Here is a 26,361-nt window from a genome sequence, read left to right on the forward strand (position 1 = left end):
CTATTGAATTATGAAGCTCCACCTGCAATGTCTGATGCCATTGTAAAACATCCAGCACCCACAGCAACCAGTCACACCACATGCCAAGCAAAGCCTTTAGAAGCCCAGTACCAGCTCATCCTGGATACTCGCTTCACAGCCTCCTCACAGCTGCCCAAAGGGCACTCTTCACAAAGGAGCCCAAACCAAGGAATGAAGAGTCTCTGTTCTCTCCCTCCCGCCTTTGCAATAATCTAAGGAGAAAAAAATACTTCTTACAGATCCCTTAACACTTTCATTCTACACAGTGTTTCCTCAGAGTTGAACCCTGAAGAAAAGAAGAGAAAATGTGGAAAAGGTACATGTCTGTGTTTATACATACATACATACATGTATGTATACACAGATATATACACATATGTATGCACCCACGTAAACACAAGGCACCAATAAAACATCTGAGTCACAATAATTCTACTCCCTAAAGGGACAGCCCTACGAAGAATTCAGTCCTTTCAAAGCAAAAATAAAGAAAACAAGTCATTTTATATGTCACAGATTCCTGGCATTGCTGAATAGAGAGGAAGTATTTTTTAAAGCTATGGTCAGTGGTGGGGTGGGGGAAGTGAGACATAAAACCAAACGTGTGTGTGTGTGTATGTGTGTGTTTGTGTGTGTGTGTGTGTTTGTATCATGTGCATATGTATCTTGAAACTAGTTCTTGCAATGGTGAAGTCCCCACATGGGCAATGATGGGAAGGGGCTACAAACTCATACCTCAATTTCCCTAAAGTTGAGAAGGAAGGAATTCCAACTTCTTCCTTTTTGAGGAAAGGATAAGACAAATCACCCTTAGACTAAAATGCAAATGTCAGCATGGGGGTTCCTGACAGTAATACTGACATTTCTGAAGCAGCTTTTATTTTAAGAGAGACAACCCCTGGGGCCCCAAATTTCCTTCTCATTAGTACCAACTCTCTAACCATCTGCCTGGGGAACAGAAGCTGCTATCTAACCCTCTGTTGGCAGAACAGCCAATGAGCCTGCTCTGACCCTCTAAAGCCAAATGAAGTAAGGAGGAGCTGCTGCATGGTTCCCTAGAGCTGGGGCAATTACCTACCCCAGCAAATCCCAAGAAAATACACATGGGAATTACTATCATTTAACATCAAACAACCTCTCAAGCCACCCTGATTTGAAACACTGTCATATAACCAAAGACCAAGCTCCTACCTCCCTTCTCCTGCGTACAAAACTCTCTATTCCAAAGGAATGAAAATGACAGGGTGTGCTGGTCCACTCTTTTCCACCAACAAGCCTTACCCTTGTAACCATGAAAAATACCCCTACCACCTACCTCCATGATCTGTCAGGAATACTGACATTCAAGAAATGGGCAAAGGGGAGGAAGAGTTAAATCAGGTACTTCAGGAACTGAAACAGGAATTGATATATAGGGTGTAAAGGTGAAATTCAAAAGAGAAGAAAGAGATTTTCCAAACCAGTTTCATTACAAAACTTTTAACAAGCATCAAAATCTACACTATAATCAAGCCTACAATTATGGATTCACTACATGACTTACTTGAGGTTGGGTTGAATATGCTAGGGCAAGGAAGCTGATCTTTCACGACACCCAAGACCTTGACCCTCTATGCTCCAGGGTCACTGACATCACAGAAGCAAGAGTCGACTTAGCAGACCATTTCAATCATGGTTTAGTGACCTTACTAATTTTTTATTATTATGAAGGCAATATCAAAAAGTACCTACAAAGTCCAGTGGCCCAGTTATCTATTAAAGCATGGACACGAAGCCCATCAACTTGGTGGGGATGACACTGCTGGCTTGGGAAGATCCTGGATGCCAACAATCAAAACCCTCTACTACAACAAGCCATTCAAGCAGTCCCACAAGAGGAATCAAACAGAGGAAGAAGTGGTCTCTTCATCTCATTTTGTAGCCTCTCCCTCCCCAAACTGGTTGTGGGGGAACGAGCCTGCATAGAAAAAGTCCGACGCCTAATCAGGGTTTACTCTGAACAAGGCCTTGCAGAACTTCCGCAAACTTGGGTCTCAACAAGATCATTTTTACAACGACGCGTCAAAGTTTCCTCCTCAAGTTTGTCATTATACTCCAAGGACTCCATCAACCAGCTGGATGATGCATCAGACTCAATAATTGCAACATCAGTTGCCCGAGGACGTTTTGCTGGGTTGCTGATCGTAAAAACAGTTCTGGATCCTATCCTACTTCGAACAAAACAAGGAGTTGAACTACACCCCCTAGCCTGAGGCAGGAGTCTCCAAAGTGAACTTGATAGCTTTTCAATGGGCAGTGAAAGAGATATCAAAACATGGAATTTATGCCTCCTGTGCTTGACTCCTGAATCTTGCCAAGGTCAATCAGTTGGAACATGGTTTGTACCCACAATTTTCCATTCCACTAGTGTAATGGGTGTTGCTGCTTCTGCCCATGGAAGGACACTCATCAGGGTGAATCTTGATGAGAGGTATCTGGCCCTTTGGGAGTTAGCCCATGAGGCTGAAAGCAAGCTAAAACAACATCGAGAAATATTGGAAGTTAAGAGCCTTGGGTTAGAAAAAAGAGGAAGAAATTCTTGCAGAGTTTCATCAGCAGAAAAATGCAATTAGTAAACATCAGCAAAAGTGCGTGCTTAGCTGAAGGCTAAGAGAGAATGGCTTGAGAAGCTCAACCTGCAGTTAGCCCCCAAGACTAACTGGAGGACAAGAGAAAAGCCCATCCTTTCCCCAACAATACACCAACTTACTTGAAGACAACATAACCCATCCCAAACTTGAACTCCAATTGATAAAGCCTTCAAGTGCTAAGCCATTCAATATCCCAGTGACTTCCATCACACTCCCATCCACAGATGTACATTTTTATCACTCCCATCTCTAGAAAGCCAATCCACACCCCAGGCAACAGGCAATGAGGAAGAAGGCACTCCCGAGTCCAGTCTATCTTGATGAGTATTTTAGGTAACCCCCCCACCCCAGTTAACAGGAAATCAAAAAGATCCCACAGACTGTGAATGGGAAGAAGCCATCAACCCAATCACGGACACTGGGGATCCTGGGGGATCCCGGAGGGAAGCTAAAAAGGTGCTCCCAAACCAGGATCTCACACATGTCCCAACAGCAGCACTCCCCTCAGCTTCAGACCCCAGGAGACCAACGAGTCAAGTCCCCATCAAACTGGAGTCAGCAACAGAAACCCCAAGCTACTGAGAGGCACTTCACCAATACAATGAAACTGGAAAGCCTCTATAGCTAACCACTTTCACTGGCAATCTCTTAGGATTCTCTGACATGCTTGTTGGAAGAAGGCCCATCCAGCCCAAGATTGTTTCCCAGCAGGCTGTGTACTGACTGTTACGGGGGCCTGTTTCATGGGTAGAATTGTCAAATGACCTTTCTTTTAAAGACTTTATGAAAGGCCCCCACAGTTTTTAATTAAGAAAAAAAAAAAGAAAAAGAATTGGGCAGAAAAGAAGAAGTTTGGGGAAAGAAGTCAAGAGTAACTTGTATCAATGTGCCAATCAATGGGAGGGAGGAAGAGGGAGTTCTGGGTACACAGAAGGAAACATACAAATGCCAGACAAAGGAAGGATAGGAGGACAAACCTGCATCACCCAGATCATGCCAGGCAGCCAAGGTTCTTTGGCCTAAAGAGCTTCTATGGATTTAAAAAAATGCATTCAAGTCAACACATGAAGAGAGAATATAAAACAAAAGTCCCCTGAAATAGACTTTGTTCGGCTTTCCTCATTTGCCTTGTCTAAATCTAAGACTACAAAATCTCTCTCTTGTGCACGCAGAAGCACACACGAACACATGCACACACACACACATACATGAACATGCATGCGTGTGCACACATACACACACACATACAATTAACCCCTGGTTCCCAAAGGGAAGCTAAAAAACAAACAAAAAAAATACGCCAAGTGGAATCAAGAGAATGTAGAGCTGGGTCCCCTTCCCAGGCCAGGGGAAGCCTCTAAGAGCCACCCTGCTCCATGAAGGCCACGATGAAGGCTTGGGGGAGGCCTGGCTGAGGGAACCACAAGCTGAGACCAACTTCCAAAACTGATTAAACGAATATACAGCACTAGAGCCAAATCCAATTGTTAAATCTGTTTTTTAAGTTCTGTTTTCAATCTATTCTAAGGCCAAATTGATTCTGAAACTCTGGAAAACTGCATCAAATTGCTTGGTTAATCAAGGTAAATGGAGCCATGTTAACTGTCAAGTTTTTTTCCCAATTAAAAATGCATGTTTTCCCCATGATCACTAATTAAGACAACCATATTCTAAACAGTCATTTGAGTGTTTACTTGGCTCATCTCTCCCTGGGTTTCTTCCTCTGCTTTACAACAAAAGAAGAAAGACAACAAGGCGAGAGGGGAGGGGGCTCCTCTCTGAAATATAACCCTAACCCACCCTTGCATTCCCCTTCTCCCTTGTTCCTTTATAAACATTTTTTTTTCTGGAAAACAAACTACACAGGTACATATGAAAAATGAAGGAAGAAAGCACTTTTCAAATAGCCTATGTTTTTTGTTTTGTTTTCTAAGTAGTCCTTGGTAAAGTCTTTGGTTCCCCCTCATTTTACAACACTGATAATTCTGATTTAGTCACTCAACATGTGTTAACATTCACTGAAGGCAGAATACCACTTTACTAAGTGCTGGGGGGAAGGCAGATGTGAAGGGAGAGAAATAATTAGGCAAATTTACTCATCCCAATATAGACGAACACAGAACAATGAAACACTCTCAGCCCTGATAGTTTGCATCTGTGACAGGGTGAATCTAAACACCGGGGAAAGGCACAGGTAGGTCAAGAATATGCTCAGAAAACTGAAGGTTCTGGGCTGAATACCAAGTACAAAAAGGCCGTTCCCTGAATCCATAGCCCTGCGTGGACTGTCCACATGGCCTCCCATCTCCTACTGCCCTTACACCCCACAGGTGAGTCCCACTGGGCTTCCCAGGCTCCAGTATCACTGGGGCCACTCTAAGTCCTGGCAATCCTGGCTGTCAAAGACTTTAATTTCTTAAACTGGGGCCTCTGCTGTGACATAAAACAGCTTCCAGTTTTGTCAGGCAACTGCCTAATAGTTGTTTTCAGTGCAGGCAAATCAGGGCAGCGGAGATCAACAAGTTATTCTGAATACAGGGTATTCCCTTTTCTTCTCCAAATCTCATCTAGGAGGCAGGCAGGCATGCATTGTAAGTCCAAGGCAAATTTCAGGTCACGTGCTGGTAATATGATTAAGGAGCCTGGGTGCGTAGGGGGCATTATCAAAACAAATATAAAACTCTGGGGATTTAAAATTAGGGATCTATTTATAAGAGCAAACAGAAATCCCCAAACCTTTATGCTTGAAACAAATTTTGTGAGCTGAGAAATTTGGTCCCCATTCTTTGGGTCCCAGAAGACATCTCCCTGTAATTTATGTTTTAATTTTCCAGTTGTATGAAGAAATCTCCTAAGCCCACAGGGCTGTGTCCTACTGTTATTTTCTTTTTTTAAATGTCCTCGATATTTCTTAATATTCTTATGGTTTTTTTTTCCTGTTGTTTTTTTAAAAGGAAGAAAAAAAAGGGGGATGGAGGGTAGAGGCCTGAATGTTAGGATGCAACAGTTTCCATGGCAACATCAGCATGCGGTTCTGCAGTCCCCGCTGACCCTGTAACTTCTGTCCCCCTCCCTTCCACCTCTTCTCTAACCACTAAGGCATCCACCTCGGCCACCTCCTCTACCATAGCGATCTCAGTTCCATCTGGCTGCTGCCGGGACATGGCCTCCAGCTTGAGACGATATTGCTCAGCTTCCTGTTCTTTCTTCAGCAACTGATGTCGGTATTCCTGGGCCCTGCGATTGGCCTCTTGGAGCTGCTGCTGTAGCAGTTCTCTCTCTGGGTCTTCCTGTAAAAGTAAACCAGAGTCCATTTGTGTTTGCCCACCTCCCGGGTGGGGAAAAAATGCTTTGGTCTTTCACTACCAGGGGCCTGGTGAGCATCTCCAACCAGATGTCCCATTGGTGTTTCACACTCGACAGATCCAGAAGAGATCTCATTCTTTCTCTCCCAGACACTCCCCTCTCCTCAGCTCTCCTATCACACACAGGCTTCTTATTCTCTATCACTTCGCCCACAAACCTAATCTGATGTCCATTCTTGTCCTTCTACGCTAATACCATCTGTCACGGACGTGTCCTTCTCTACGCTCGCAACAGCTGCTTGCGTGACCACCTGGCCTCCTGCTTGGCCCCCTGGATTCAGGCCACTCTCTACACCGTCCATCCTCCACTTAGCTGCCAAGGTGATCTACTTAAAGCTCCGCTCTGATCACATCTGCTTCCTACTCAATCTGAGCTCCAAGGGGGTCCTGCTGCCCTCAAGAGCGTGTCTCCCTTTCAGTCCACATCCACCTCTGGGGCTGACTTGCTGCTCCTCGTGTGTGACACTCCCAACCTCATGCCTCTGCACTGGCCGTTCCCAGGAACGTTCTCTTTCCTCACCTCGTCAGCCACTTCTTTCCGCCACCAAGGCCAAGAACGTTACCTTGGCTTCATCCACACCGTCTGTCACTTCTTCTCTTCTTTGTTTCTTGGCCACTGGCAGCTCCCCAGCTGCTCCTTCCTCTTCTGCTTCCTCTTCAATAATGGTCTCCTCTGCAACCTGACCAGCAGGTACAGTTAGAACTATAAGCCAAGGGACACCAAGGGGAGGAAGTGAATACACAATAAAAAATATAGGTCTTGTTTTCCGTGGGTTTGGGGATTCTCTGCCCAAAGAAATCAACACTGAAAAGCTTAATCTGATATCCTTTTATTATATACACTCTCTGGGGAACCCAGATAGGACTATGGAAACATTGCAAAGCTCTTAAAGGAGCAGAGGTACACAGTCAAAACGACTAAGGCTTCGAAGACAGTTCCAAGCCTGGAGCTAGGCATACTGTGTGGTGAACAACCAAGAACAAAGAATGAATTTTCCTTTGTGCAGAGTATGGTGCAGAGGTTTGGGAAATGGACTGGCATATTTACTAACGGGATTCATGGAGATTTAGTGAAATAGCAGGAGCAATCTAAAGAAGACCTAGAGCAGCTCCTGGATCCAGTCACAACAAGACAAAACTTTAGGAGATGTTACAGTTCACAGCAAAGAAGCTAAAGTCAACTTTCACTTACCTGTGTTAAGTAAGCTCTGGGGGTCCTGCTACCCTGTGGAAGTGAGCCACGGCAAAGATCATCTAAAGCAGACTTTCTCTATTTTGGCTTCAGTCTGTTTATTTGCCCCATTAAATTTAACTTAGGTTGACTTTACAAATCATTTGTATTCCTTGAGTTTACTTCAAGTGACAGTAAATCTGAGCCTCCTCCCTCCACTAGAGATCAACCTAGGAACTTAAAACCTGCTGGAGGTAATCTATAAATGTGGACAATTCACAAAATGTAAATTTGACAGTATGTCAATCACAATTTTTATCCCAATGCATTCTTCTGTTAAGAGTAAGCTAGGCCTAGCTTTCCACCCAATTGGGAACTTTCAGATGAGGAAACTTTCTATGTTAAATGACTGGCCCCAGAGTCTCAGAGACAGGAGGTCTCCTGGGGGCACTCAATCCTACAGATTCCTGATTCAAGGCTAGTTCTCTAGCCACTACACCAGGCTGCTTTCAGGAGTAAGCTAAACAAACATAATCTCAATCACTTCAACACTAGCATATTCTACATATAGACAAAAATGCTAATGAATCTAGCCTCTTACTCCAATTAACTCAGATTTCACCGACTCAACAATTTCAGTAAATGAGTACCAAATAAGCCCTGAAAAGAATCTGGGAATATAAACTGTGTAGATGAGCTTATCATCAATAATTTTCTAAACAGGCCTGAGAAGACCTAACTGTACTGTAAATAAAGTTTTTAGTCCTTTTTACATTTCTCTTCCCACTACAGACACAAATTGGTTTGGTTTTTTTTTTTTCAATGAATGTGAGGAAGGGAAAAGTCTCACTTAGCATCACGCAAACAAGAAAGTGTGGGATTCTGAACAGAAGTTATAGGTTTGGTCAACACCTGAGTCATAACAGTAGAGAGAAAGGTGAGTCCACTGATTCTCTTCTCACCTCAAGACATTTTTAGAAGGAGTGAAGGAAGCTGAAACAACCTGACTTCATTTTTATGCCAATTTTTGCAATATCCTGCAACCTCTACCAGTTCACCCTCATCCTAACTTGCTTTTTATACTGAAGAGTTTAATTTCTGTTCCATCTTTTAATGGACAACTATCCAAACAAGGCAGCTCACCTTGCTGCCCATCTTGCACAGTCACAATGAACGGGTGGCCAATACCACCGGTGGGAATTGCAGTCTGGAGGTTACCCAGCGGGACTCCATCTGTCACTATGGTGATGACCCTTTGGCCTCCACTCCCCACCACTTGTTGGATTGCTGAGTCAACAGAATTTGCCTCCATGATTTCTTCTGAATTGGCTAGAAATAAAAAAGGAATAAAAAGCTTTTTTTTTCAATCCCGGCACTTTTAAAACAAGAATATAGCTCTATGTCTCCTGGAAACAACAATATTCAAAAATCAGATGAAATCTGGAAATCCTGTTACTTAAACTGAACAATTCATGAGCAAGTCACAAGATTCTGGTAACAATAATAAGGAAAGAACAACACTGGCTCATGCAACAACAAAAAAAGCAAATCTGAAAATCAGCACGTCTAAATGAGACCAACAAACATGCTAATGCTGCACAAGCTAAGTAATGCGCCACATGTCTAAAGGTTTGCTCCTTTAAAGTAAGTTGGTCTGATGATACAGCTTTTCAGTTTCCTCAGTTGTTGTCACTTTGCACATAGGATGATGTACTTAATAAATGTATGCTGGTACAAATGTATGTGCAAGGAATTGTGCCAGCCACTAGGGACTTCAGGGAAAAAAATTCCAAGAAACCATTCCCAGCCCTGCAGAAGCTTCTGAGGATGATCAGGGAGAACAGAGACATGAATGACACAAGGTGGACTGAGATGGGAAGATTATTGGGGGGGGTGGGGGTCAGGGATAGGCTTTACAAAAGAGGCAGCATGTGACCCAAGCACTGAAGACCCAGACTCTGACAGGTGCAGAGAAGGAGGGAATATATTCCAGACCTGGGGGGAGAATTGTATGAACACACAGAGACAGGAGAAAAAACTGTCAAGTTCAGGGAATAGGTTAGTTGGCAGTCCACAATATTGGGACTAAATATACTTGAGTAGTTTCACAGGAAAATTAGATGCTGGCATAAGCACAGTCCCTCCTCTGTAGAGGTTCAGAGGATTAGCGAGAGAGAACGAGCAAGATATATATATATCTATATAGATATATCTATATAGATCTATATAGATATATAGATATATCTATATATATGGAGAGAGAGAGAGAGAGCAAGTCTTTCACCAGGGAAGGTACAGGTAAATGTAACAGATTTTAATCAAAGGTCACCCTGATAAGAAAAAAAGCATGAATACATGGATCAAGAGCCTTACTCTTAGTGGTATCTGAGCATTCAATTCAATACAATAAGTATTTATTAAGAGCCTATATACTGGGCACTGAGACTGTTGTTGTTTAGTAGTTTTTCAGTTGTGTCTGACTCTTTGTGACCCCATTTGGGGTTTTTCTGGCAAAGATATTGGAGAGGTTTGCCATTTCCTTGGAAACTGAGGTAAACAGGGTTAAGTGACTTGGCCCAGGTCACACAGCTAGTAAATGTCTGAGGCCAAATTTTGAACTCAGAAAGATGAGTCTTCCTGACTCCAGACTTGGCACTGTGCCACCTAACTGCCCTAGACACTGAGACACAAAGATGAAAAAATGAAGCAATCCCTGCCACGAAGTAGCTCATATTCCACTGGGAAGAAAAAAACACGCACACAGAAAATTAAATACAAAATATTTACAGAGTAATTTCTGAAGGGAGGCTACTAGCACCTAGGCTAATGAGGACAGGCTTTGATGGAAGGCAGCACCCCAGCGGAGCTTTGCACTTGAGTTTTGGGGACTGAGCCCCTTCTCTTCACAGCCATGGCCATCACCCAAGTTCAGCCCTTCATCACCTCTCTCATGGACTGCTGAAACAGCCTCCTAATTGCTCTCCCTGATTCTGTTCTATAACTGTAGTCACACACTCACTCATCTGTGTAAACACAAGTGAGCTCTGGCAAAGATGCAGAGTGGCCAAAATAATCTTTGTAAGGCACTGGTCTGATCATGTCACTTTCCTATTTGAAAACTCCACACCGGCTGAAGGATGAGAAACTGACTCTTCAGCCTGACAATGAAGGCCCTTCATTATCTGCCTTTAATAAGTTAAAGACTTATCTGCTAGCACTGCTGACCTCCATGTACTGTGCATTCCATGAACCAGCCACGCTGGACTAAGAACTAACTGCCCCCTGAGCCTCACAGTCAATTTCCTGCCTTCCTGCATTTTTGCAAGACTTCCATTATGCCTGGAATGCAATTCCTCTTCATTTCTACCTCTCCCAATCCTCATTTTTCTTGGAGGATTTAGCCACGAAGCCTTCTCTCCCATTACTAGTGCTCCCCTTCCTCAAATGACCTTGTACCTATGTCTCTTCATCCACCTCTTGGCTCCTGGTAAAACAGAAGTTTCTTGAAGGCAGGGACTTATGTATTTTGCCTCTATCATTCCCACAAGCAGAACGCCTCACAAAGCAGACTTGACTGGACTTGAATGGCAACAGAACAACATTATCACCATCACTACTCAAGTGTTAATGATGGAGATAAATTAGAACTATTGCTTTTATGTGTGAACTATAAGAAAGATTCCCTTGGGGATTCCTCAAATATTACTGGATTCCTTTCTGCCTCCAAACTGTCTGCTGGGTGTTGGGAGCTGCCTTTTCCCTTCGGACATGGCTCAATGACTGGAATGCTTTTGGGCTCTACATTTGGGAAGTACACTCGCCCGCCCCCACATAAAAAACTCAGAGAAAATAGAAACCAGACAACTTGGAGTACGCATGCTATGGCAAAGAGGCAGGTAATGTTCCTATCTACAAGATATCTCAGCTGGCTATTCAGATTCTAAGAGCATCAGAGTCAAAACATGCCATACGATATCTCTGAAAGATCTTCTAACACAAATTAAAACACTTCATTCAATGTGAAGCAACTGGAGTCCCAGCAGACACACCAAGGTTGCAAGGACACAAAAGAATGACTCTCATTCCCTGATATTATTCAGCTGACTGATTACATCACTTAGCAACTTTTCTTTCTGAGGTTCAATGAATCCACATCACCTTTTTTAGAGCTGCCTGTAATTAAGCACAATTCTTTTTAATCGCATGCAAATTAAATCTGAAAAAATAAAAGGGACTTTCACCAGTCACATGCTCCCTCAGTTACCTGCAGCTCGGTGGGAGTTGGAAAGGGGAGCAGATGCCTCAGCCAGAGCAGCCAGGGTAGCCAGCACTGAGGTGGTAGAATTGGAGAACTGGACTGTAGAAGTACGGGAGTCACCTATTGGGGAGGAAAAGGCAGATAAGGTCCAGCAGAGTCAGGCTGATTTGAGATGAACTAAAATACAATGATGGACTTAATCTTCCCTGCTATTCTACGCTAACATGCATCATACTTAAGTAAATTTATTTAAGGTCAAAAACAAATCCCTTCCCTGAAATAAGGGTAAACGAACAAGGTGGGTATGTGGACAAGTGAGATTCCCCCTCTGACTCCCTCCACGAGGTGGTTCCTATGTTGCTGCTGCTGTTTAGCACCAGTAGCTGACAGGTCCGGAACATCCCCCACCTTCCACTCCTCAGCAGCAGCAGCTGGTGCCAGTGAACGAACACACACACACACACACACACACACACACACACACACACACACACAGAGCTTCTCTTACTGGCTGAACACATCCTCTCGCTCATCACTATATGGGCAGTGAAGTTAAATGATTTATCTAAGATCACACATCTAGTAAGAAGCAGAGATGTGACTAAAACTCCAATCTTCTGATTCTAAATTCACTTGTCTATTTATTTATAAAATTCTAACTACCTCATTAAAAAGGCTTTTTTGCAAATGTAAGTGATTATTATCATTATTACACTACTATCACTACTATTGTGAACAGGAAGAAGCTAGGTGGGGAACACTTCAACCCAACAGCAATTATAGCGGAAACTAGAATCTTCACATACAAAAATACTGATGGTTTTAAAGCTGGATCAATGTGTACCCTGCAATACATGCAAATATATACTTGATTGTCTAGTCCAATTATGTATTGGCTTAGTGCTTTAACTCTGTCATACAACTAAACCAAAACAAATGAAATTGGAAGAAAAACTGAGAAAAAAATCTTCCAGCAAATTTTTCTGATGAAAGTCTCATTTCCAATATAATATAACTGATTCAAATTTATAAGAAAAAGAGATGTTCCGAAATGATCAAAGGAAGGCTATGGATAGACAGTTTTCAAAGGAAGATACCCGAGCAATCAAAAACCATATGAAAAAATGCTCCAAGTAATAATTACAGAAATGTAAATTAAAGCAACTCTGAGGCTCCACCTCACACCTATCAGACTGGTTAAGATGGCAAAAGAAGAAAAATGAAAGTTGCTGGAGGGCCTATAGGACAACAGGAACACCAGTAACTGCTGGTGGAACTAAGAACTGGTCCAGCTCATCTGAAAGTAGGTAGAAACTGTCACTGCAAGGTCACTAAACTGTGCATACATACCCTTTGATCCAGCTATGCCATTATGAGGTTTATACTCTAAAGAGATCAAAGAAAGCAAAAAAGGTCTCATGGGAGCCTCAAACTAGAAAATAAAGGGATATCTCCCTACTGTGCAATGGCTAAACAAGTTATGGTTTACAAACAGAAAAACTTCTTGTTCCATAAGAAATCAGAGAAAACTGGAAAGACCTCTATGAACTGATGCAGATCTATGCAGAGCTAAGTGAGCAGAACTAAGGGAACAATTTATATAATAAATTGTTATACTACAATAAATAAATAAAACATAACAGAGAAAAACAACTTTGAAAGACTTTAGAACTCTGATCAATGCAATGATAAACCACGAACCCTGAAGACTAAAGATGAAACAGGCCACTAACCCCTTGCATGAGAAATGATGAACTTCAACTGCAAAACATATATATGCAGGGTGCAATTCTAAAATTTAATAGCTTAAAATAATAAGCTATTATTAATATTTAATTAATGAAAATAAATAAGCTATTAAAGCTTTAAACTGCACTAAGACTTTTGGGACACTATATTTTGGACACAGCCAATGAACCAAACAAAATGGATCCATAGGGACAAAAATATTTACAGCAGCTTGTTGTTGTTACAGAAAAGAAATGGAAACTAAGGGGATGCCCTTAAATTGGAGACGGCTGAACAAATGATAATATAAAGGCAGCTAGGTGGTACAATGGATAGATCACTGATTTTGGCATCAGAAGACCAGAGTTAAAATTCTACCTCAAAGCTTACAAGGTGTGTCACCCTGGACAAGCCACTTAACCTCTATATGCCTCAGTTTCCTCACCTACAAAATGGGGATAACAGCACTTAGTCAACAAGATTGTTGTGAGGACCAAATGAGAATTAATGTGTGAAAAGTGCTCTTTAAACCTTAAAGAGTTATCTAAATGTTGGCTATTTCTGTAATTATTATATGAGTACAATATAATATTACTGAGCCATAAGAAATGATGCAAGGAACAGTTTCAGAGAAGCCTGGGAAGATTTGTATGAACTGATGGAGAGTGAAGTGAGATTCAGAGGAATGTATACAGTAACAACATTATAAAAAGAAGTAACTTTAAAAGGCTTGATCAATGAATGACCAGCTATACTTCCAGAGAACCAATGATGAAACTTTTTTGGACCTGGACAATGTGGGAATCTGCTTTGCTTGGCTATGCCTATTAGCTACATAGGCTTTGTTTTTCTCTTATCTTTTCCAGCAGAGGTAGGGTGGGGTAGATCGAAGAAGAGGAAGATTAGAATAAGGTAGCCAAAAAGAAAGAAAAAGAAAAGTGGGTCATTCAAACACTTGCTTAAAATACACATAAGAGAACAGAAGGCCAGAAAGAATGACAGACAAGCAAGACTGTTTTGAAAGTTACATGTTGAATTTATTAGACATTTAAAAAGAAAAGTATGCTGTACACCAAAGAAATTCACAGTTTTGTGTATAATCCTCTTTTTCTGTTCTACTATGTGTCAGTCAACAAGCATTTATTAAGTGCTTACTATGTGCCAATCATGTATATGGAAATGTTCATTTTATCCAGTGTTTCTGAAGTTCAGAATTTTTTAAAAAACAAAATTCTTTTAAAAAATATAATTGCTAACATTTAACTATTGCTAAATTTAAGGTATGTAAAGCCCTTTTACAAATAATGTCTCATTTAGTCCTCACAACAACCCTGAGAGGTAGGTGGTGTTATGCCCATTTTACAGCAGAGGAAACTGAGGAAGACAAAGGCTAAGTGATTTTCACAGGATCTCATATCTAGTAAATGTCTGAGGCAATATTTGAACTTGGTTCTTCCTGACTCAAGGCCCAGCGCTCTGAGCACCGTATTCCAAAGAAAAGAACCTGCTCAGGAAGCCAAATGGCTGGAGCCAATAGGACTGCCTGACCTCCACCAGGGGAGTATCTGGACTTACTTCCTGCTGGGCAGGATTCAACTATTATTCATCCCCTAATGCACTTTCCTGGTTGGTGGTTGCCAGCCATAGCAAACACTAATGTAACACCTTCCCATCCTCGCCTCAGCTGAGGGAAACACGGAACCTTCTATCTTTGAGTTCCTCGTAAGGATAGAATGGTGGAATTAGTTCATTAGAACTCTGCTTTGCTAAGCCCTGTGACTATAGCATTAAGTATGAGTCTTCATTACTTTTGAATGATTTTGTACTTTGGTTCAGACAATCATTCACCCCATTTCCTTTTAACACAGAAATGAATTAACAAGAGAACTTCAGAGTATCATTATGTAAATGGTCTTCCACACACAGAAATTTTCTGAAATGGAGGCCTTTTCATACATATATATATGTATGTATGTATGTATGTATGTACACGTACACACACACACACACACACACACGGTGTCTGATACTTAAAGCCAATTATAACTAACAGATACACTAAAGAAGCATGTGACATATTACACCTCTCCCAGAAGCATTTGGGATGAGGAAGTAGATTTTCTCCTCAACATTATTCTTTCCTTGCTCCTGGAGGGCATAACCCAACATTAAAAAATATAAAATGCTGGGGAACTGAATTATTTGTTTATAACTTGAAACATATGATCAAAAGCCTCAGGCCAGGATTAACTGGAGGCTTGGGATAAAGGAAACTAACTGTCACCAGCTAGGCAATCTCAATGTTAGTGAGAATTAGAGCAGATCCTAATGTAATTACTATAAATCCAAAGGCAACAAGCTGCCTCCATCTTAAGTTCGATGGAGCTAAGTGTCAGCTTAATGAAATATTATGCCTTAGCTGGCAATAGGTTTTTAAGCTACTCTCTGTTATCTACATTTATGAAAGGCAACAGAAGCAAGAAATAATCAAAACACCAGAGTACCCAAAAATTATTTATATCAAATTTGGGAATGCATTGTGTTACAAGGGCAGCAAATCTGTCTATGTCAATTTTTAAAATTAATTTGTACTTTCCTAGGGTACATATAAGCTGACTGACGGCTGGAGGTTAGATGGCCTGGAGGATACCAGGTTGTACAAGGACTGAAGTCTCGAATTTTTGAACTACTGCAAATAATTCGCATATGGATAATCGAAAGCTCTGGATTTTAAAGGGTAGGATTTGAACTCTGCAATCTCAAACACCAAAATGATATATATTCTAGTATAAATTCAACTATTTCTTAGAAAAAGGAACACTTTGAAGTGAGACACTGAGAAACTTAAAATGCCAAAGTGGAAAACTCTTCAGCTGAATAGCCCACACTGAATTTTTCCTACTTCTTTTCTCTTCCTCTTTTCTACATGTATTAAACAACAGAAAGATCAGCAAGCTATAGAGAACTGCTGGGCAAACCACTTTATGAGTAATAGACCAGAGTAAGGACACGACTTCAATTATAGACTGGCCTTAGCACCTCAAATCTGCTACACCAAAGAGCCACGAGGAGGTGCATATTTGCCCAAAACATGGCAGGCAAGCAATGTGATTCTGGCTCATGAGAATGGAGGCCACACTGTCTGCAGGACAAGCCAGTTAAAACATCAGAAACATACCCACTCCTCACAGGTTTCAATTCCCAAATAATGGAACTTTATTTAAAGGATGTCCAAAGTCATGTCCTTGAGTGTGGCCAATAAGCAGCATTTTTTGTGTCTGTGCATCGTTAAAAATAACTTTTTTTAATTATCCATTTGAAACCAAAGGTGGCTTATGGCTTATAAAAAGGAAGAGCAATATTGTCCCCTAGTGGTCATAAAGAGAAAAGAGGCAATTACACTGTCTATAGAGAACAATTTTTTTTTCTTAAAACAGCAGTGCTGTATTCTTTCTCTAATATTTGGAAAACTGCACTAGAATTATGAATCTTTCTTTTAACTTCGAGTTAAGGATTTTAAAAAAAGTCAAACATCAAAATTGGAACACTAATGCATTACTGGTGGAGTTGTGAAATGATCCAACCATTTTGGAGAGCAATTTGGAACTATGCCCAAAGGGCTATAAAAATGTGCATACCCTTTGACCCAGCAATAGTACTTCTAGGGCTGTATCCCAAAGAGATCACAAAAATGGGAACAGGACCCACATGTACAAAAATATTGTAGCTCTTTTTGTGGTGGCAAAGAACTACAAATTGAGGGCATGCCCATCAATTGAGGAATGGCTGAACAAGTTGCGGTGTATGAATGGAATGGAATACTATTGTGCTATAAAAAATGATGAGCAAGTAGACTCCAGAAAAACCTGGAAAGACTTGTATGGACTGATGCTGAGTGAAGTGAGCAGAACCAGGAGAACATTGTACACAGTAACAGCCACACTGTACAATGACTAACTTTGACAGACTTAGCTCTTCTCAGCAATGCAAGGATCTAAGACAATTTCAAAAATCTCATGATGGAAAATGCTATCCACGTCCAGAGAAAGAAGCATGGAGTTTGAATGCAGATGGAAGCACACTATTTGCTCTTTTTTTCCTTCTGTTTTGTTTCCTCTTTCTTGTGGTTCCTCCTATTGGTTCTAATTCTTCCTTACAACATGACCAATATGAAAATATGTTTAATAAGAATGTATATGCAGAGCCTCTATCATATTGCACGCCATCTTGGGGAGGGAGGTAGGAAGGGAAGGGGAGAAAAACTTAAAACTCAAAAGTTTATGGAAAGGATTGTTGATAAATCAAAGTAAATTAATAAAAAAAGGTCAAATATCAAGTCAGATGAAGTTAATGGAGCAAAAAAGAGAAGCCTCCAACTCCTCTGAAGTACAGGCAAATATTTGTAAAAACTGATAAATTTGCTGAAGCACTGGACTGCAAAAACTACAGACTTCATTTCTAAGCAGCTTGCAAGAACACACTCATAATTTCTTGAGTTAAATAACTCACATGTAACTATTTTAGCAACTTCAGGATTACAACTAGATTTAAAATTTTATCAATTCCTCTTTTCCTGTAATTGCTATACCTCCAGACCATGTATATTCGATTATTTTTCTTGTTATCAACTGACAAACACTTCTCCACTTTTATTTGGGAGATAAACATGGTACTTAACATATTATATACAGCTCTTCAGTAGCAAGCTTTATTTTTAATCAGAAAAAGTACCCAAATATATTCACAGAACCATAAATTTAGAGTTAGAAGTGACCATAGAGATCAACTTTTAAATAAGAAAACTGAGACCCAGAAAGTAAATTTCCCAAAGTCACATAGGCAGTAAATGACCTAGGCTGAATTTGAACACAGGTCCCGACTCCCAATATAGAGCTCCTTTCCCTATACCACCCTGCTTTTATTCTCTATGCTACATTCCTCAGAAACAGGGATAAGGGTAGAAACACAAATGTAACCTATTAAGAAATCTCTTCCTATTTATCCTATTTACAGAGATGATGAAGATGATAATAACTTACAATACCTACTATGTACCAGGCACTGTGCTAAGCACTTTACAAGTATTTTCTCATTTGATCCTCACAACAACCCTGTGAGGTAGGTGCTGTTATTATTCCCATTTTACAATTGAGGAAAATTGAGGCAGGTAGAGGTGAAGTGACCTGCCCAGGGTCACAGTATCTGAGGCTGTATTTGAACTCAGGGGTCCCTGAGTCCGGGCTCAGCTCTCTGTGCATTGTGGCATCACTGCTTCTCTAGTATAAAGGAAAACCTGCTAGCATTCTATGGACTTTCCACATGGAAATCAGCCCCCTGCTCAATGGCCTATTACCTGTAGTGGTTTTGGTGCTGGCTGAAGAAACAAGGCTGGCAAGGTTGACGACTTCTCCAGATGTGAAGATAAAGGGTGTAGCCATTGTCACAGTGCTGGTCGCCGGGGGGGCATTCCCCTTGTTCTGCATTGCCTCCTACCAGACAAGGCATGACTTTTCAAAGTCAGAATGCTTATTGTAGCCTTAGTTATACAGTTACTCAACAGCTCCCTTGACAGCATTCTACCATCCAGAACCAGCTTCAGTACAAGGGAGCTCTGTGTTCGCATTAAGGCTGTTGGGTTTTTTTCCTCAGACAAAAGAAACAGAACCATTAAGCTATCTTCCCAAGGTTGTTTATGTCTTAGAAAAATAAAGAGATATTATGTTCAAAAACTCTGAAGACAGGCAAACCACTTAACTCTGTTGTTTCTTCCCTTCCCTAATGAAGGGGCTAGACTAGTTAACCTCTATTATGTCTTCTGGCCCCTAATTTATATGATCGGTATGCTAATCTGCCTCCATACAGTAAGGAATCACCTCCTGAGTGTGGAACAACAATGCACTCCACTTTTCCTAGGAAGAAATGCGAAAATATGCACCAGCCCAGCAAATGACTCTCACATTTGGAACATGACCTTTTGAAGTCTAGTTCCCATACAGCTGAAGCAAAGATGACCTCCCTTTAGATTCTATATTATCAGAAGCAGTTTTCCACAAACATGCTCAGGGCTAAAAAAATCCCTGTTACGTAAGGAAGTTTAAATAGGGAACTGAGAGTTGAACAGGGCAACAAGTCTGTAGGAAACTACTTATTGGGAAAACAGACACAAAAGGAATAAAAAGTTGCATCTATTTCTCATATACAGTCAACGTAATTACCTACCCATGAATCGTCTACAACTAAATTTTAGATTTTAGCCTTCCTTGTGATCCTAAGCCTGATTATGGGACAGCCTCCCCGAATACACATTCAGAAAGCATGCAATGACATTTAAAGATTTGCCTCAGTCAAATGTAACTGGAAAGACAAACCTCTTGTATGGAAACAACACAGCATATTCCAAAACTAAATAAATATAAATTATTTGTTAACTGCCCACACCATTATTCTCTTTGAAAAATAAAAACTGAATTGACTACAGAGCATGCTACAGACACCCCTCCCCCACCCACCTCCATTTTTAAAGTGATTTAAAAAAGTATTACTTTGAAAGGGTTGGGAAAGTTCAATTTTGAATCCGTCTCTATAATAAATTTCAACTCGTTTGACTAGCATCTAGGGAAATGGCAGTTAAGTACAATAGCCACACACCTGGAGAATGACAAGAATCTCTGGGTTGTTCTTTTCCAGAGCTATGTCAAAAGCAGACTTATCAAATTTGCTGAAGGCATGGACGTCAGCTCCATACTTGATCAGCAGCTCCACCACATCACGATGATGGTGTTCAGTGGCCCAATGCAAAGCAGTCATTTTCAGCATGTCCTTGGCATTCACATCTGCACCATTCTGCCACAAAAAACCAAAATTTCCCTCAGATGACAGCCACAGGGCAGTAGGTGTGAATTTCCATCACAAAATCTGAAGGATTACTGGAGAATTATACATACTCCAATTTGGATTATGCTTAAGTACCTTAGAAGGAAAACATCTCCAAATCCTGTCTCTCTCTCAATGCCAATAAACATGCTACACAGACTGGGGACAGTACAGGAGAGTACTGAGGAACTGCAACTGATGGGGGAGCAGTCCTTCTCAGTAAGACAAAAAGAACACATATTTGTCTCACTATATATGTACACATAATGAAATCTAAGTGCCTGAAAAACAATCAGGGACTGCCTGCTTATTATTCCATGTTTTAAGAGTGTGAGGAGGCTGACTTCTCTCAACCACTGCTAACCTTGAGAAAGATCAGTTCTCCTGCCCCAGGAGCCTTGCCTTTCCACCCAATTTCTCTCTGCCCACAGTTCCCACCTGCCCATTCAGGCAAGTGAATCAGAGTGCTGGGTAAGACTCTGCAGGCCTGCTTTAGAGTTACAGTAATGTTTCTCATTTATATATGACTCAACCCAGCCATGCCTCGCTTTACCCGGACGAGCAGCTCCACGATATGTGCGTGTCCATCTGCTGCAGCCATATGCAAAGGGGTTCTGTCTACCTTAGTCCTGGCATCCCTGCTAACCCCTGCTCTCAGGAGCACTTCCGCTGTGGAATAATGACCGTACTGGGCTGCGAGGTGGAGAGGTGATGTTCCAAGCTGTGGAGAAATAGCGCCCGTTGAACGTGTGCACATCCTGGAGGATATATAAAGACGGAGAGGCCAGGCATCTATGTCCTACTGAAGCTTACAACCTGGATGAGAAGTCAGCACTAAAGATCTAGAAACCTCTTCCATCACTTTCGTAGCAGCCCATCAGTAAACATGAACTACTATATTGCCAGCAGATTACCCAAGTGCTTAGGTGAAAGAGTAAAACTAGTCAGCCCTTCTCTACAGAGGTGGAGGACTACGGGTATGGACATCACAAATACTGTCAGACCCAACTGATGTGTTAGTTAAATCTGAACTGTTTCTTTTTTTTTCTTTTATTCCTTGTTCATGTCTTAGTGGGGAAGGGAAATATTTAGAAATGAAAGTGGTTAAAACAAAAGAGATTGGTCATCTTAAAAATAAATAAATAAAAACTGAACCATCAGGTAGGATAAAATCAGGGAAATTTTCCTAGAAGAACTGACCCTTGTGCAGAGGTGAAAGCAAATGAGTAATACAAACTGGTGAAAGAATTAGAAGAGAGAAATAGGGACTAGCAAGTTATATGTAGAAGTCTTATTAAAGAACAGGAATCTAGGATTCTATAATGCATCTTAATACGTCTGTGGAGGCCACATAAAATGAGGTTACAGGACTGGAAGTAAGGGCAGGAGCATGCAGTAGAATGGTGTTGGTGATGACCTGTCAATGGCAAAAAAAAAAAAAACAATTATTTCTCACCCAGGGCCAGATCCTACTTGAGTTATCAATACTCTGCTCTGAAATCTGAACAGAGGCTGTTCCTCAAGGTCTAGTGCTCTCTATTTTAAGCTCCTTTCACTCATTCTTAGCATCTCACATTTTCATTTTCCTTGTGATATGCATAATTGGGTTTAATTCACGTTGCTCTTTTCCAGATCTATTTACAGAAATGTTCATTTCACAGGTTCTCTTTTTGTTCTTCCTCTCATGGAAGAGCAGCTGGCCCTGAGGCTATGAAAAAAGTTCCTTCACCAAACAGTTAAAACCCAGAAAGTCTGAGGAACCTCAAGCTGAAGAATTAATATTATGGCCTGGATCTCTGCTCCCAAAGCTGGCTTTGAAGTCTCAGGAAATTATATCTTTCTCTTTAATTGTTAAAAGATTGGCAAAGGAAATCAAAAAGGCTAGAAAATTCCTTTTTACCAGAACGCAATGGTGAAAAGAGGGCCAGGAGGTTTATTGCTTTAAGAATTCATTCTCATTTTACTGATTCTGTTGAATTTCAGGTAATTACAAATGCTTCCAACCCAAGTACTGCTGTTCAGTCATTTTGGGGTTTCAGTCATGTCCGATTCTTCATGACCACATTTGGGGTGTTCTTGGCAAAGATACTGGAGTGGTTTGCCATTTCCTTCTCCAGTTTATGTGACAGATGAGGAAATTGAGGCAAACTGGGGTAAGTGACTTGCCCAGGGTCACACTGCTAGTAGGTGTCTGATGGTGATTTGAACTCAGCTCTTCCTGACTCCAGGCCTAGCACTCTATCCACAATGCCATCTAGCTGCTTTGCTAATATACACAAATACACCCAAAAGAAAATTAAATCTTTAGAAGACACAATCAAAAACATTTCAGAAACACACATCCCAACCACCACCAATATATTCATAAGATCCAATTTGGAAAATCAGAGTAAAAAATAGCATACTAATCATGTCTTCAGGTATAACAAAAGGCACAAAATCTGGAGCAGTGAGAATAAAGCACCAAAATGAGGTCCCCTGGTAAGAAGAGTCCAGTGAAATCCTTTTTCATCTTCTCTGAATCACAGATCACCACAAACATAGAGTATAGGCTACATTCTGTCTCTGTCCCGCCCCTCATCGATATTCTCAGGATTCCGAAGTTCTCTAGAAAAATACTCCACAGCCTTGTCCTGTTTTGTTTCATGCTGAAGGACTGATGGGTGGAATAGGCAGAATTTATAGGGCAGCAGATTTTGGCTGAACTTCCTAACAACTACTGTTGTCCAAAAACAGAATGAACAGTCTTGGTGGGTAGTGAGTTTCCCCCATCACTGGAGGTCTTAAAACACAGACTGGATGAAAGCTTAAATCAGGGATGGTGTAGATTAAGTTTCTGTCTCATGTAAGGGTTGGCCTCAACAACTTCTGAGGTCCCTTCCCACTCTAGGATTCATCCCCTTCTTTACTTCCCTTGATTGTAAACACGTGACGGGATGGTCTCTGCTTCTTCTCTCCCCTAAACTTACCCAATCCGTAGTAAAAGGGGCACCATTGGCCATCAAAGTCCTCACTTCATCATCTTGTCCTTTTCTTGCTGCTTCTAGCAACCTCTTCCCCAGGTCCACCAAAGACATCTTTATGCATAAGAACAAGTATTTTCAGGAAGCTGTAACCCCCAAAACAATAGTGTTAATGAAAATGCTTTCTAAGACTCTCTTGGCTGACCTATCAGCGGCTCACCTTCTGATTTTACTTTAAGTGACACAAGAAATGAGTGCTCTGGGAGATGCACACATCCTAACCAACAGACCTTCACTTTTAGCCTTCAAAAAAATGCTCTGGCAAGTACAAAGCGCTACAATGAAATGATCCCAAGTCCACTTTCTTGTCCTGGGTGTCAGTTAATAAAGCAGCACGCCACTGCTGTGAAACAAGCCCGGTGCCAAACATCATTTCAGGAAACACAGTACAAAGTATTGTGCACATTATACAGGGTGTCCCAAAAGTCTCAGTGCAGGTTTTAGGCTTTAATAGTTTAAAACTGCACTAAGTCTTTTGGGACACCCTGTATAGTGCTTATGATCTCCAGAGGGCATGGAGAATGCTTGGCTGTGTAAAAACCTCCTATTATAAACCACTGCTTGATGAAATTTAGGAGTTCATGTTAGAAGCCACTATCTTATGAACACTGGAGGGACTAGGGGTGAGCCTGCAACACAATGGAATAGTAAGCACAGGGTTTCTAAATCAAACCAGTTTAACACAGGTCCCTCTCTCCAAGGGAGTGTGAGGGCACAGGACCCCTATCTTAGGCCAACTGTGCTATCACTCCACGACTCAATTTCTCCATTTACGTAAGATTATCATGATCCATATCTTCCAAGAATGTTTCAATTCTCAGAAGGGAATAAATCATAACAGCTTAAGTTTCCATAGTGCTTTGAGGTTAAAAAATATCTTTCCTTAGGACAGCCTTAAGTGATGCACCCCCATTTTACAGATCAAGAAACAGTCTGAGAGAGACTAAGTAGCACTGCCATGGTCTAATTGGAAGACACAGTACTACATCCCAGGTCCGCCAGACTCCAAATGTTGTACTTTCCCCACTCTGCCACGTAGCCTCCCTAAAGGTTTTGCCTTTGTAGATCAAATGGCACAAAGGATTCTTTGCTTAGTGTTTTTTGCCTACTAATTTAAAATTAAATGCAGTTTTTCAAGTGTTTACCAGTCAAAAACTCCATTTAACTACTAAAGCTGCAGAAAAGCATTTTCAAAAAATCTATTTATAAGATACAAACTTTACACACCGTGATCACCCCTACAATAATTGCTCCCAGAACAAGGAGGAATGAATGAGCTAAGCAATAAAGTGCAGAAATCCTGGTATGAAAACTAACTCTTTATCTGCACATGTAATGATGTTGACTTTCCTTAACCAAAAAGACTCCAATTTTCTAGGGAGGCAGTTAGAGAACGTAAATATAAATTACTTCAACGGCTCTGAAAAATTAGCCTCCTTCAAGAAGTTCAGCGTATCACATTTCCGTTGGTATCATCATCACAACTCTTTTCTCAAGTGTTTTTCAAAAAAAAAAAAAAAAAAAAAAACCAAAACTCCAGGTTTCGGTGGGACTGTGAGTTTTCCCCATCTGTGTTTTCTGTCTTAACCACTCAATGTTATCAAGTGTCTTCAATCTCATTTTGAGGCCATCATCTGCTACAGAAGAGGAAAAAGTGGTGGTGGTGGGGGGGTGACATCACTAAACTGCAATTGAGGTTAACATTAATTCTCGAAAAAGGCCAAGAACAGTTTTATTTTCTAACATCTCAAAGACAGAAACCAAGGAAGGACTGTAAATGGTGTATTATAATCGCCACCGTACACATTTAGAACAGATGTATTCTTACGGTGGCTGGTATTTTGAAGCCCCAACTCCCACTCCCCACTGAGGATCCTTCCCTGCTAATTCTATCCCCTGAACCCCAAGGACAAAAATAAAATGCGTTTGTGGGACGAAGGCGCTTTGTTCGGTGACGGATGAGGGGGCAGGGGGTCCCAACTTTGCTCCAGCATCGCACGCCGATGCAGATGCAGCCCTGGACCGAGACGAAGACCCCCGGGCTCCCCGAAGGAATGCGGCCGACCCCCCAAGCAAGCGTGAAATGCAGGTGGACGCGGGAGGACTGCGTGTCGGGGCATCTGGGCACCGCCACGCGCGAGGCTAAGCGAGGCCCCGGGAAGCATGGGGTCCGCAGCGCCGCGCCGCGCCAGGGCCGGGGCCCACGCCTCGCGATCGCGGGGCGCACACGTGGGGCCCCCTAGCGGCCTAGCCGGCGCCCCCCGCGGCCGAGCCCGGGCACAGGCCCCGGCGCTCCCCGCCCTCTCCCAGACCCCTCCCCTTCCTCCCGACTCCATCCCCTTCCTCCGGGCCCCTCGGGGGCTCCCGCGGCCGCGCTAGAGCCCTCGGCTTCCGGGGCCGCGAGGGGGGAGGCGGGAGGGGGCGCGGGTCCCCCCCGCCCCCCTCTCCCTACCCCCTCCCCGGGGACTCACCGCTGCGTCGGGGGCGCCGCCGACCCTGCTCCCTCCGCGCCCGCCAGTTTGCTCCTCTTTTTTCCCCTGAGTCGGACGCCCCGTCGGCAGGAGCGACTTTTTTCGACTTTTTCATAAATGTATATTGGGTGGGTGGGGGGGCCCTTTAACCCCCCCTCGTGGAGAAATGGAGGAGACAAAATGGCGGACCCGGAAGTGCTGGGGCCGCCGAGGATCATCTCCGGCGGAGGAATCTGCTGTGGGAAACGATCAAAGACATCCCCGTCCCCGGCGAAGAGAGGGTCGCGCGGGTTCGGGGGGTCATTCTCCGAGTCCGGAGGCCTGGTGAAGGCGACAGACATTCCCCGAGGTCGGGGTGAATGGGACTATTTTAGCGCCGCGCGCTCTTACGTGAGCTCACGTACTACAAAGTCCCGGCAAGGGGCGGGGCCCGGGCTTTTTTTTTTTTTTTTTTTTTTTGGCGCCAAGAACGGGAAGAAACCGTGAGGAGAAACTCCTCCCGCGCCGTGATCGCCATGTGGCTGTCCCATTCCCGGACCCCACGGGACCGCGGCTCCTCTGACGTCCCAGACTGGGGGCGGGGCGTGGCACCAAATGACGTTTAGAATGCTGGGGTCACGCGGTCGCGTCCGCGGCCTTTGGAGGTCATCCCCGCTCTCTCCCCCTCGAGCACGCAAGAGCGTGGCCGTGACCCCCGCGTGGAAATGGTTGCTTTTTTTTAAGAGACATTAATACGAAAGGCGATGAGCTTTTATTAATCTTACTGTGTGCCGGTCACCGTGCACCTCGCTGGGAGAGGTACATAACCTGCCCGCCTGCAG

General features: G+C 42.4%; 1 protein-coding gene across 3 annotated transcripts; it reads right to left on the reverse strand.

Annotated features, from left to right (window-relative positions):
- Positions 1-4,566: 4,566 nt before the first annotated feature.
- On the reverse strand, positions 4,567-25,676 carry LOC114042878 (GA-binding protein subunit beta-2). 3 transcript variants are annotated; one of them, XM_027861639.1, is made up of 10 exons: positions 25,541-25,676; positions 23,016-23,155; positions 21,413-21,463; positions 20,600-20,767; positions 19,822-20,016; positions 18,527-18,662; positions 11,452-11,565; positions 8,331-8,516; positions 6,580-6,719; positions 4,567-5,941 (listed from the first exon to the last, which is right to left on the reverse strand). In XM_027861639.1, the coding sequence occupies exons 2-10, from the start codon at positions 23,121-23,123 to the stop codon at positions 5,645-5,647; spliced, it is 1,395 nt and encodes a 464-aa protein (XP_027717440.1). In that variant the 5' UTR covers positions 23,124-23,155; positions 25,541-25,676; the 3' UTR covers positions 4,567-5,644. The 3 variants fall into 3 exon arrangements, with proteins under 3 accessions (XP_027717440.1, XP_027717439.1, XP_027717441.1); XM_027861638.1 differs by having other exon boundaries at positions 21,383-21,463; XM_027861640.1 differs by lacking the exon at positions 21,413-21,463.
- Positions 25,677-26,361: the final 685 nt, after the last annotated feature.

This window comes from Vombatus ursinus, unplaced genomic scaffold, assembly GCF_900497805.2.
Source record: "Vombatus ursinus unplaced genomic scaffold, bare-nosed wombat genome assembly UNPS02014768.1, whole genome shotgun sequence".
NCBI classification, from domain to species: domain Eukaryota; kingdom Metazoa; phylum Chordata; class Mammalia; order Diprotodontia; family Vombatidae; genus Vombatus; species Vombatus ursinus.